The sequence below is a fragment of the Microchirus variegatus genome, assembly GCF_963457635.1.
Source record: "Microchirus variegatus genome assembly, chromosome: 14".
Lineage (NCBI taxonomy): Eukaryota > Metazoa > Chordata > Actinopteri > Pleuronectiformes > Soleidae > Microchirus > Microchirus variegatus.
Window position 1 is genome coordinate 15,331,417 of NC_139815.1, and position 12,792 is coordinate 15,344,208.

General features: G+C 41.3%; 1 protein-coding gene across 1 annotated transcript in view; it reads left to right on the plus strand.

Moving 5' to 3' along the window:
• chd9 (chromodomain helicase DNA binding protein 9) overlaps positions 1-12,792 on the plus strand; it is a 68,019-nt gene that overhangs the window by 46,150 nt on the left and 9,077 nt on the right. Inside the window, exons 13-23 of the mRNA XM_083900808.1 lie at positions 2,224-2,400; positions 2,821-2,964; positions 3,807-4,062; positions 4,489-4,699; positions 7,694-7,889; positions 8,105-8,287; positions 9,051-9,236; positions 9,878-9,988; positions 10,153-10,352; positions 10,459-10,658; positions 10,773-10,932. Coding sequence (XP_083756934.1) covers positions 2,224-2,400; positions 2,821-2,964; positions 3,807-4,062; positions 4,489-4,699; positions 7,694-7,889; positions 8,105-8,287; positions 9,051-9,236; positions 9,878-9,988; positions 10,153-10,352; positions 10,459-10,658; positions 10,773-10,932 — 2,024 coding nt within the window. The remainder of the gene's footprint in view (positions 1-2,223; positions 2,401-2,820; positions 2,965-3,806; positions 4,063-4,488; positions 4,700-7,693; positions 7,890-8,104; positions 8,288-9,050; positions 9,237-9,877; positions 9,989-10,152; positions 10,353-10,458; positions 10,659-10,772; positions 10,933-12,792) is intronic.

Sequence of the window (12,792 nt, forward strand, 5' to 3'; positions counted from 1 at the left end):
TGTCTTAGTGGAGTTGTCACACCAGGTCAGTTTTCACCATCAGGATTGATTTATTCACAGATTTTTAGACATCTTCTGTCACATTTATTGCACATTTGTAGAACATTGTTGTGTGTTTGATGGGTTTTATCTACCTTGCTTCTGTTTTATGTTTGTGAAAGACCAGGAGCAAAAAAAAAGAAAGAAGCTGTCCTAGATGCATAGCTCAACCTGTTGCGCATGGGTACATCTAATTTAATTGTGAGGATCATGAGGCATTTTAGGTCATCCTGACATACCCATTGTGTCCATTTTTAAACACAATAGTCATTTTCACCTGTTTATCCGGGTCTGGGTCGGACCCGAGGCCCCCCCGTCTCCCCAGCCACCCCAATCAGCTCTACCGTTGGGAAACCAAGGTGTTCCCAGGCCAGCTGAGAGATGTAATCTCTCAGTGTTTCCTGTTCCTGCCTCAGCGCCTCCTTCCAGTTGGGCATGCCCCAAACACCTCCCCAGGGAGACGTCCAGGAGGCATACTGGCTGGATGCTCGAACTACCTGGCTCCTGTAGAGCAGCAATTTGACTCCGAGCCTCTCCCAAATGTCTGAGCTCTAGTTTGTGACCATAGGTCATTGAGAGCTTTTGTGTTTCAGCCTAGCTTCCTCTTCCCCACAATGGACCGGTACAGCTCATCACTGCAGAAGCTTCCCCGATCAGCCAGTCAATCTCTCACTCCTCACTCCCCTCACTCGTGATACTTAAATTCGTCCACTTGGGAAAGTGACTCTGGCTGAGTCCCATGGCCTCAGACTTAGAGGTGCTGATACTCATCCCATCCGATTCACACTAAGCTGCAAACTGTCCTAGAATGAGCTGCAGGTTGCTGGTTGATGAAGCTAGTAGGAGCACATCATCTAAAAAAAAGCAGGTACAAAAGAGACTGGACTGCCCATAGCACTGAGCTATCCACCCCATACTCCCCACAGGACACCTCTAGAGACACAATTGTAAGCCTTTTCAGGGTGAATTTCATACCCCTCTCCGAGAGCCCTTTGCTGCAGGGTTATTTAACTACCTCAGCAACTTCAACCCCAGAGATAAGAGAGTCCACCACTTCAACCTCTGACTCTGCTTTCTGTACAGAAGGTGGGATTGAGAAGCACACATTATTCCACACACTGTGCAACAATCAGATGCAAAGCTCACCTGTAGAAAGTGATGACCCAGTGAAAAATGTTCCATGGACAAATCATCTGTGTTAATACGTTGTGGAGGCTGGAGACTGGATTCTCACGAACACTAGGAAAATTGTCTGGATTTCAATGTGGATCAAATTCCTTATTTATCGTAGCATAATAGCAAGATTCCAGGAAAGGTGAATGTTGAACAACAAGTAGACGAGTAGGTAGTTAGTGAGCCTTGAGATTTTCTGCAATTGACAGACCACGCGTCACAACAGGCACTTAGAAGCTCTTAGCATTCAAACGAGCCGTAGGAGGAATGAAGACGAGTGAGAGCAGAACAGAGATGACCTGCCACCAGGCTGTCTCCCAGGCAGCCCCCAAGGGAAGTTCTCTGTCAATGCTGCTCAGGCATATCACAGAGTTGGGCTCTTCTTCAGCAGTCTGCTGATAGTGGGAGGATGTTACTGGATAACTGAGCATCCCATGAGGACTGTTGTCAAGGCAATGGATACAAATTGAGAGGCGTGGTGAAGAAAATCCTCCCTAGACCAAAAAAACTAACAGACAGACAATCATAATACAGACTCATGTACATTTTCATTTAAAAACATTTCAACTACATGCAGACAATCATATTAACCCTGCATCAAAGTAAGTCTGACTGGAAGTCAAGTCATGACTTATAAGACACGCTTCGGAAAGGAAATGTAAACATCTGCATCAATATTAATACACTTTCTGCCAGTAATGGCCTGCAACATCTCCAAAAACAGGCTAAATGTATAAAAAGTGATGTTTTTTTAAAGAAAAATAAATAAATAAAATGCATTAGTGTGGATGGAGCTTCAGGCTGTGCTGGAGAACAATATGAATTATGCATGTGTTCACAACATTTTCTCTACAGTTCCCTTACATAATCAATCTATTCTCTCACTAATATTTTAATGAATCAACTGGTTATGTTTTTGCATACCCACACCACATTATTTGTGTGTGTGAACTTGTAGTGTCCATAAGCCAATTCATTAACGCCTGTTCCTCATCTCTCGCCTTTTTGTAGGGCCGTGTGATGAGAGGTGCCTACAAGTTCCATGCCGTCATCACCACATTCGAGATGATCCTGACAGGCTGCCCTGAACTCAACGCCATAGACTGGCGCTGCGTTATCATCGACGAGGCCCACCGCCTCAAGAACAAGAACTGCAAGTTGCTAGAGGGCTTCAGGATCATGAGCCTGGTACGTAAGCCATCAGCTTAGAGAGATGTACAAGAATTATAACACATTACGAACGAACTGTGATGTGGAGAGTCTAAGTTCCACTTAAAGTAGTTGACTTTAACCTGTTTTGACTTGACTTGGGGTTAGGGTTAGGGTTAGGGTTAGGGTTTAAGGCAGTAAATCTATTTTTCTATCTTCTGATTTGAGTGACTTATTCTCAGATCGCAACAAGACTCTTTGTTTCTCCATCCCCAGCACAGGAGTGGTTGATAATGATGATAGACAATGATTTATGGTTCCATCATGGGTTAGGGTTAGTTTACTTTATCACTTTAACCTGTTTTGACTTGACTTGAATTTATTAATCGTGACACTGCATCATCAATAAAGCAAGAATTCATCAACAATGTAACATTGTCCTCTCATGTCATCTTTTAGGAGCACAAGGTCCTGTTGACAGGCACACCTCTCCAGAACACAGTGGAGGAGCTCTTCAGCCTGCTCCACTTCCTGGAGCCTGCACGCTTCCCTTCAGAAAGTACCTTCATGCAGGAATTTGGAGACCTCAAGACTGAGGAGCAGGTGACTATGCAGCTATGACATATCCATTTAATTATGTAATTTAATGACATATAATTACATAATATGTCGGATTATGTTTTTTAAAAGGAACACAATTTTTACTTTGCTGGGAGCTTTCTTACTTTTTCTAATTAGGCCTCCTTAAACGATGAAGTTGGTGTCCATTCACCATTACGCAAGCACATATTTATTTATTATTAGCATGTTACTATTTTGCGGCTAACTTGGCAAACCTGTTTCTAAAGGTAAGCTAGCGGGGCTACAATTAACATAAGCGTAGCTCACTGTTTTTCGACTCTCAGCCACGCTGGAATCTCTTTAGGAGGCTTATTTGATTTGCGGTGTGCACATACTTCCTACGGGTACTACACTAGTGTTGTATAACACACATTTACATGCCCAACATGGTGGATAACCGTTGAACTGTGTATAAAGGGAATTGCTCACAAAATAATTGCCCCATTATAATTTTAGCCAGTAGCATTGACGAGACACATGGGAACATATTTTTGTGGTGAAAGTTAAAAAAAACTGTGCCATTTATAAAAATATATAAAAGAAGTTTAGCACTTTATTATTTCCACATGCGATGAAATGTGAATTTGGGAAATAAAACCCCCCTGAACTGCTTGGTTTCATGCTGCATTACTATCAACATACAGTTATTAAAGACGATACATTTTTCTGCACTTGGGAATGATAATTAAAAATTCTAATGACACATATGAGACTGCTGTTTTTAATTTCTTTGAGCACCAGTGCAATCGCAGCATGTGTGACCCCATGCCTGTGTCGTAAATCCTGCTGTATTTACTGAAGGTTGTCATCTTTGTGGTCCACAGGTGCAGAAGCTTCAGGGTATCCTAAAGCCCATGATGCTGCGCCGGTTGAAGGAGGATGTGGAGAAGAAGTTGGCTCCTAAAGAGGAAACCATCATTGAGGTTGAGCTCACCAATATTCAGAAGAAATACTACCGCGCCATTCTAGAGAAAAACTTCTCTTTCCTGGCTAAAGGTGCTGGCCAGGCAAATATGCCCAATCTGGTCAACACCATGATGGAGCTTAGAAAATGCTGCAACCACCCCTACCTCATCAAAGGTATGGTTTTAAGGTTAAATCAAGTTAATGTAATTAAATACAGTTGAAATATATAGTTGTTGTAGACATAGATGCTTTCAGAAGTCTGCAATTTATACAATTTTCTGTTTCATGTACTTCAGGGGACGTGGGCTCAGTTTATCAGATGTAGGTGCATGCTGTAATTGGATTTTTCAAGAAAGTGTTTCAACAGTTTGATAATATTCCTAGATGTCTTCATAGATACCTTTATTTCCTTTTTTGAATTTAATCTCACCAGATCCAAATGCAGGGTCCATATTATGCTTAGTAACAGATAATACTATGAACTGTAAGACTTTTGCTTTGACTGATGAAATCCAACTTTGACTGACAGTACGGGTTTGTCGTCCATGATGAAAGCATAAGCCACTGTGTTCCTGACGTGTCCATGTGCTTTTATGACAGGGGCAGAAGAGAAAATCCTCGAGGACTTCAGGGAAGTTTATTGCCCCACTGCCATCGAATTTCACCTGCAGGCCATGGTGCAATCTGCCGGGAAGCTTGTACTTATTGACAAACTGTTGCCTAAAATGAAGGCTGGAGGACACAAGGTGCTCATCTTTTCCCAAATGGTTCGCTGCTTGGACATCTTGGAAGACTACCTCATTCAGAGAAGGTAATGGTGACAGATTTGTATTTTTTGCTCAAACAAACGATTCAACCACAAATCACATAATCACATAATCCTCAAAAGATAATACATATTCAATGCTTTTTTTCTTTGTTGATGTGGCCGTTGAAGTTGTTGCCAGATACGACTACAGCTTGTGAAAAAACGATACACCTCAATTTCAGTTGTGTATGTGGTTTACATCACAACCAGAGGATTTTTTTTAAGGCAGTAAATCTATTTTTCTATCTTCTGATTTGAGTGACTTATTCTCAGATCGCAACAAGACTCTTTGTTTCTCCATCCCCAGCACAGGAGTGGTTGATAATGATGATAGACAATGATTTATGGTTCCATCATGGCCATAAAGCTATCGTGTATGTTTGAAGACTCAGCTGAAGTAGTGTTGCTTTGGGAATACAGTTATGAGAGCCCACTTTGTGTGTATCTTGAGAGGGGGTGATTAGAGCAAGACAGCAAGACATTCGCATGGGAAGGGTTTATCTTTTATTGTAAAACATTTTAAAGTTTTCAATCAGATGAGATTGTAAAACTTTGTCAAAAAAAACATAAGTCTGTTTCTGGTTCTGCTTAACCACTTCTTCCCTGACCCTCTTTTTGGAGTCCCTGCTCGAAAAAATGACATGCCCAAACTAAATAGAGTAAACCTCTGCAGTTACAAGCTCTATGTGGATTATCTTGGTATCAAAATGAAGATAGCATTTGTGAGATTCCACCAGAGGTGTAAGTTTCACTGTAGATGCCACTGTGTCAAAGTAAATGTACATGGAACACAGCATAACTGAAGGATTTTTTTCTCTCGCCTAAAAATATTGCATTTTAAAGCAAATATCACCTTTAAAATATGCAGTAGGAGCTTAAAAACACATGGAGGTCATATAACAACATGTGGACATGAGCTGTGCAAAGTCTGATGCTGCTGAAATGAAGTTACAGAGGTTTTATTAAAGAGATGTGCCATTTGAGATTTCTAGGTACCAAATTATTAAAAAACAATTTAATTTTATTTATATGTCACTACAGATCTAAAAAGAACTTGTTTCGAAAAATAAAAAAGTATGATAACTCGCTATAAATCGATGCTTCCTGTGCGGTGCGTAATAACAACTCTGTGAGTCTGCAAGCGTCTTCAGTTACGCAGCGCCATAGCTCTGGCTTACCTTGGTCAATTAGGGTGATTGACAGCTCGTTTTAAAACCTCTGAACCGGTAGAATCAGACCCCGGTCTCCAAATGCGTGTGAATCACTTCATTAGCGAGTCAAAAGGACATAAATGCATATGACGCATTTGTGCGGACATTCGCCCTTCTCTAATCAGAACGATCTAATGCCGCTCTGTAATGATCAATCAGACCGGGATTTGTTCCCAAAGCATGCTGGAAAGTGTAGTTCTTCATTAGAAGTGGTTTTGTTCCGGTGGAAATAATTTGTTTTGATAAACAGCAAAGGTAAGACAACATTTCTGCTTGTATTTCTTGAAAGTCAGTTGTTGTTGTTTTGCTCTTATTTTGGGGCTGGATCCGTGTTACTTGGTCTTAGAGTGATAAAAAATGGTACCGCTGGAATCTGTAGATTCTCCGCTGTCCAGTCAACATGTGTGTTTTTTGTCTACATAATCACGCTGACGCTCTGGTGCCGCTTTTTAAAGTGTGCGCTGTGGCGTTTTTTTTCCGCTCCTGCTGTTTGATCCATTTGTGTCTTAAATGTGTTTCATGAACATGAGAATTGTTTATATGAGATTTTAGCTGAGTTTCTGACCTTTCTGTGGGTATGCAGCATGTCTTTGTTTGTTAAAGTTAGATATGGTTTTATGACGCTTTTGTTGCTGCGTCTGACGCTGCCCCTGATCCCGGGGGCAACCGTGAAGAAGAGGTTAATTCCCTCTTGACTGCCGGTGTCGGTAACAATTTGTGACAAGTAGGCTACCTGCACCCTTTCACAGGTTGCTAAGTTTGTAAGATCTACATGCTAAAATGCTAGCTGCTCCAGCCATGGCAGTGTGTTAATTGTCTGTTTGCATTAAAAAATGAGGCATGCCACTGTCAGAAATCTGCACAGCAACATCCTGGACAGCACCTTGCACCTTTTCTAGGTCTGACTGCCCTAATATGGCCTCTGTAGCCATGTTAATGTGAACCAACAGGTGAATGTCTGTCCTTGCGACACTGCTGGTATGAGTCACCCACTTTGTTTCCTGTCACTGGCAGTCAAAAGGGCATAATACAGAACACAGGTTACAAATGAGCCTCTTAAGTATGGTTCTGTGAGTTCATGGATTACTGTTAGTCTGGCCAGTCACTCAAAACTTTTCAGAGAGTGAAACATTTCTGAGAGGCTGTATGTAGGCTACTACATAATATTTATAGCAGCATAAGTAGCCTACACACCACACATAACTTGTTTTCATAAGATCTCAACCTGTGCGAAGTGAGAGGAGACACTTTGTTTACTGCCACAGGCAGTCATCCAAGAATTCAAAGTTCAATTCTTTTTTATCCTTAAGTCTCCCAAGTGTCAGCCCTCTGTCTTTCCTTTTCCACTTTTTTAATCTCTATGGATCTTTTGTTGCGCTTATGCTTCCGTTACCGCCTATTTCTCTCACTCTATTTCCTTCTGGCTTCCCACTTGTAGCAGGAGCAGTCCCTAAACTATTGTTAACATGTGAGACGGTACACAATGCAGACCCAGACAGGGTTCACAGAAATCTTCGGGTCAAAGAAGCCCTCAGGGCTTCAGCTCAATCGACAAGCAAGCATTTCTGTGAGCATCCTCCCACAAGAGAGTGGAATACACATTCTAGGCCAAGGGGTCAGATTGAAGGAGGAGAAAGAATGGACATAATGATAAAAGATTAAAAAAAAGGAAATCTTTAAGAAGGTGTCAAGGTTTTGAAGGGAATTGTTTTTAAAGTGATGTGCCTGATGATAGTAGTTTCACATATTGTGATATTCACATTTAGGCTTTCTTTTTAAAATTCAGGTACTTGTATGAGCGGATAGATGGACGTGTCCGTGGGAATCTACGGCAGGCTGCCATCGACCGCTTCAGTAAGCCCGACTCGGACCGCTTTGTTTTCCTACTGTGTACAAGAGCTGGAGGCCTGGGAATAAACCTCACAGCAGCAGACACCTGTATCATCTTTGACTCTGACTGGAACCCTCAGAATGACCTTCAGGTACCACACACACACACACACACACACACACACACACACACACACACACACACACACACACACACACACACACACAAACACACACACACACACAATATCTCTTTAACTGTTGCAGTAGTACTTAAAGAGCAGATGTCACAGGGGTGAAACTGCAGATAATAATAGGGAAGGCCCGACGTGTATGTTAAGTGCACTTTCCTTCCTGTCCACCACAGGCACAGGCTCGCTGCCACAGGATTGGTCAGAACAAGGCGGTGAAGGTGTATCGCTTGATCACCAGAAATTCGTACGAGCGGGAAATGTTTGATCGTGCCAGTCTCAAGTTGGGCCTGGACAAAGCAGTGTTGCAGAGCATGAGTGGCAGAGACAACAGCCTGGGAGGAAGCACTGGGGGAGGGGTAAGTTTGAGATTTATACAGATCTTATAAACAGACAAAATCATATGACTTTGCTTGTGCACAAACAAAATTTAATCGTATTGTTTTCCACATTCTTCTATTATATTACATTGGCTTTGACTTGTAAAATAATTAAAGACATTAATTAAAGACAAAAGATTTGTGTTTTACAATTTGCAGTTGTCTTTTCAACAAAAATGAGTCAAAAGTCTCTGATATTTTCAGTGCTGTATGGCATCAGAGGCACACTATAACAGATGGCAGATAAAAACAGGATGCCAAGCAAAGAAACAGAGCTGGTAAAAGCCCAAAGCGTGGAGCTCAATTGCAAATTTTCCACTTGAAGTACGGCCAATCCTATTAGAGTCTTGTCTCTTTGTGAGGGAGTGTGTCAACAGTGTGTGAAGTGTGTAGGTGGATACTTTGCTGCGGTTGATGTCCTCTGAGAATTATCTGAACTATAAGAAGGATGAGCTATTAGCAGCTTTCCACATCTGGTTTGAGTGAATATCTTTGCATATTAAATAGTTAGGTCTGATACTGAGGCTGCTGATATGGTTTTAATAATCCAATATGTGCATGCAAACTAAACAAGCTATTTGTGATTATTATTTATGTACTTGGTTTCCTTGTGACACAAAAGTATGCAGTATTTATGTTCCCTACTGTTCTATGATGTAATCTGCTTCTTCCGTATTTATACCTAGTTCGATATAGGTTCTTTACCTTACCTGCCTGTTCTCTCTTCAAATTTACCTCCCAGGCAGCACAGCAGCAGCTATCCAAGAAGGAGATTGAGGATCTGTTGCGACGTGGCGCTTATGGGGCCATCATGGATGAGGAGGACGAAGGGGCCAAATTCTGTGAAGAGGACATCGACCAGATCCTCCAACGTAGGACAAAGACCATTACCATCGAGTCTGAGGGACGAGGATCTACCTTTGCTAAGGTAAATAAAATGATTATATATAACTGTGCTACTTTAATTAATGTACACTACCGTTCAAAAGTATGGGGTGACTTAGAAATGTCCTTATCTTTTAAGGAAAATCATTTTTTTTCAATGAATATAACACTAAATTATGTGGTAAACGACTATTCGAGCTGTAAACGTCTGGTTTTTAATGGAATATGTATGTGTGAACATAGTTGTATAGAGGCCCATTTCCAGCAACCATCTCTCCAGTGTTCTAATGGTACATTGTGTTTGCTAATCGCGTTAGAAGGCTATTGGATGATTAGAAAACCCTTGTGCAATTATGTTAGCACAGCTGAAAACAGTGCTAACATTGCTGGTTCTTTGACGAAAGCAAAGTTTCAAGGGCAAAATTATTATTTTGAATAAAAATCATTATTTCTATTCTTGTCAATGTTTTGACTATATTTTCGATTTGTTTAGCAACTCTTTTTGCTGAAAAGTGTGAGTTTTAATGGAAAATACAAAAAAAAACTTGTATAGGTGACCCCAAATTTTAGTGTATATTAAAACTTTATAAGTTCTAAACATTCTAGATATTAAGTTAGTGACACAGGCATGTGAGTATTTTAAATCTGATTATGGCTTAATGTGATTATGTTGTCTGCTTTCAGGCTAGTTTTGTGGCATCCGGAAACCGCACAGATATTTCTCTGGATGACCCCAACTTCTGGGACAAGTGGGCCAAAAAGGCTGACCTTGATATGGACATGGTCAACGGCAGAGTAAGTACTAATGATTCAATCTATGGAAGAAATATTATGATTGGGATGTTGCTAAAAAAAGATGCCTCAGCATCTCTGAAACCTAATGCTCTGTCCTCTACTCCAATATTGTGTCTGAAAGCCCTTTGCTGAAATCTTGTTTGCCCTCTGTTCCCTCTCCACAGAACAGTTTAGTGATCGACACTCCTCGTGTCCGAAAACAGACAAGGCCATTTAGCGCCACCAAGGATGAGCTGGCAGAGCTTTCAGAGGGCGGCAGCGACAGTGACGACACCAAACCTAAGGTTCGGCGAAACGCTGACCGCCTCAACAGCTACGGACGCACAGAGTGCTTCAGAGTTGAAAAGAATCTGCTTGTATATGGGTAAGATGGTTGTAAAAAAATATTGATTGAATTGATCAACATGGCACAGAACATGTAATAGGATACAGAAAAAGATACACAATACTCAATCATTTGTTTTTTTAAGGTGGGGACGTTGGAAGGACATTCTCAACCATGGGCGTTTTAAGAAACAGCTAACAGACCGTGATGTGGAGTCAATCTGCAGGGCTCTGCTGGCCTACTGCTTGGTACATTACCGTGGAGATGACAAAATCAAAAGCTTCATGTGGGACCTGATTGCCCCATCTGAGGATGGACGTACCAAGGAGCTGCAGAACCACTTAGGTGAGTCTTGACATATTGAACTACCATTTTTCAACAGATAATAGTACATGGTTTGGTTGGAACAAATGGGATTTCCTATAGTGCACACATTTGACTCTCTACCTCTTCTTCTAGGTTTATCTGCCCCAGTCCCTCGGGGCAGAAAGGGTAAGAAGATGAAAGTACAGTCCAGCTCTTTTGACATCCACAAAGCTGAGTGGCTCAGGAAACACAACCCAGAGCACATGCTTCAGGATGACGGCTACAAGAAACACCTCAAACACCACTGCAACAAGTAGGTGTTTCCTGATGTCAGGTTGTTTACATCACACACACACTCACAGCAACATTTTTGGGATTTTACACCACATTTAAGCCTGGTTTAACAGCTGTTAACAAAACTTGAGTAAAAAAAAATGGTAAATACTCTCTGCCATCTAAAGTAGTGTTTATTTATGTGGTGTGGGTGAGACTGTATGTTCTTGTTTGTGCTTAAATGTTAATTCAAATAGCAGGTGGTCATTATTCTCTGGTGGCACACTTTGTATCTGGTTATTTTATAACAGAATGAAGCCTAAGTGAATGAAAATACAATTTGCACACAGTTCAAATTTTAACTGTGGCACCTCCAAACCACCATAATTAGGAGGTACTAAAACCTCTATTGGAGCTGACAGTTTATTGAATCATGACCGGACGTGCATCACATCTCGACTAGCTGACTGATACAAATCGTAATGAGACTTCAGTCCTGCTAATAGCAGTCATAGATCTCTCTTATTTACAGACAGAGAGGAAAAGATAGGTGTTATCAAAACACGGGCCCCTGAGAAATAAAGCAAAATAGATGGCAGCTTTTTTTCCTTTTTTTTTTAAAAGGGATGGGGGGCACGAGGCTTTGGATGCAGCATGCTGCAGCTTTCATAGATAGTTACCCATTGTTACCTATTGTGTTCTGGTCCAGTAATGCTGAATCCAGGGATTGTCTTGTATGTGACACACCAGGCAATTGGGGACACTCACTTAATAGGGTTTGCTGACTTCTGCATTTTTGGTCTCTGTGTGTTCACTCGTTTTTTTTTTTAACTGGACCCTGACTGTAGAAAAGACCTCCCACACAGGGAAGAAAACTATTATAATGGTGTTCAAAAGTCTGAAATGAAAGTAAAAGGTCAGAAAAACTGATACTCAACCTTGGTTTATAAGCTCTTTACCTGTACTTTTCCAGTTCCCACGCATAAAGATTTGAGGCTGATGATTAAATCTGCTTAGGAAGGATAAAAATGTTTGCGTTTTGCAACAGAATTGGACCTGTGACTCAGTATCTTCTGTGTGCCATTGGTTTTTGGTGGACTGTTTGCTGTGAACAGACGTAGATGGATTTTCTGCATGCCGTTCATGTCATGCATTCTTGGCATATTTACTTGTGAAAGGGTTTGTTTGTGACTGTGCTGGGATCCTCTGCAGGCTCTCTAAGTGAATGACATCACACTCACACAGACAATGTCTAACAAAAAGCATGGAGAGGGAGTGATAAAGCGCTGTGCTGACAAGCAGAAGAAGCAGTAGCAGCAGCTGCTCCTGGGCGGGTCTGGGCCCAGAGGAGGATAAAGGGTGGTGGAGGGAGAGAGGGAAGTTCAAGACTTTGATTAACCAGCGCTGTGAGTCCAGACTGGTCACCACAGACATCCATCAATGTGACAGACGGAACACGTGCCTTGCAGTTTTTCCTGGTCCTGTCAGTGAATCAGGGAAGAGTATGGAACTCATTTATAACAATAGTCAGCTGAGTTACACCAGAAGATGGGATGCCTGCTACTGTGTATTTAAAAGCTGCAATTGCTTTTTCAGTGCTCTTGAAAAAATGGGCTGCACTATAAGGAAGCCTTGGCAAGAGAGTCTGCAAGGCACTCATGAAGTAATGAATGAATGTGATAATAATTTGTTTTAGTGGCTGCAAAACAAAGCATACATTGTCAGTTTACCTAGAGCGGTAATTATTCAGTAGCTTTACGACATGTAACAGTTGTTTCACAAATACTAATAGTAAAAATGTGATAATTTGGCAATTTTGTTACTAGCCAAATACCCTTTTTATACCAAATTTGCATTTAGTTTGTGTAAATCAAAATGTTTTTATACTGCTGGTTTAGTA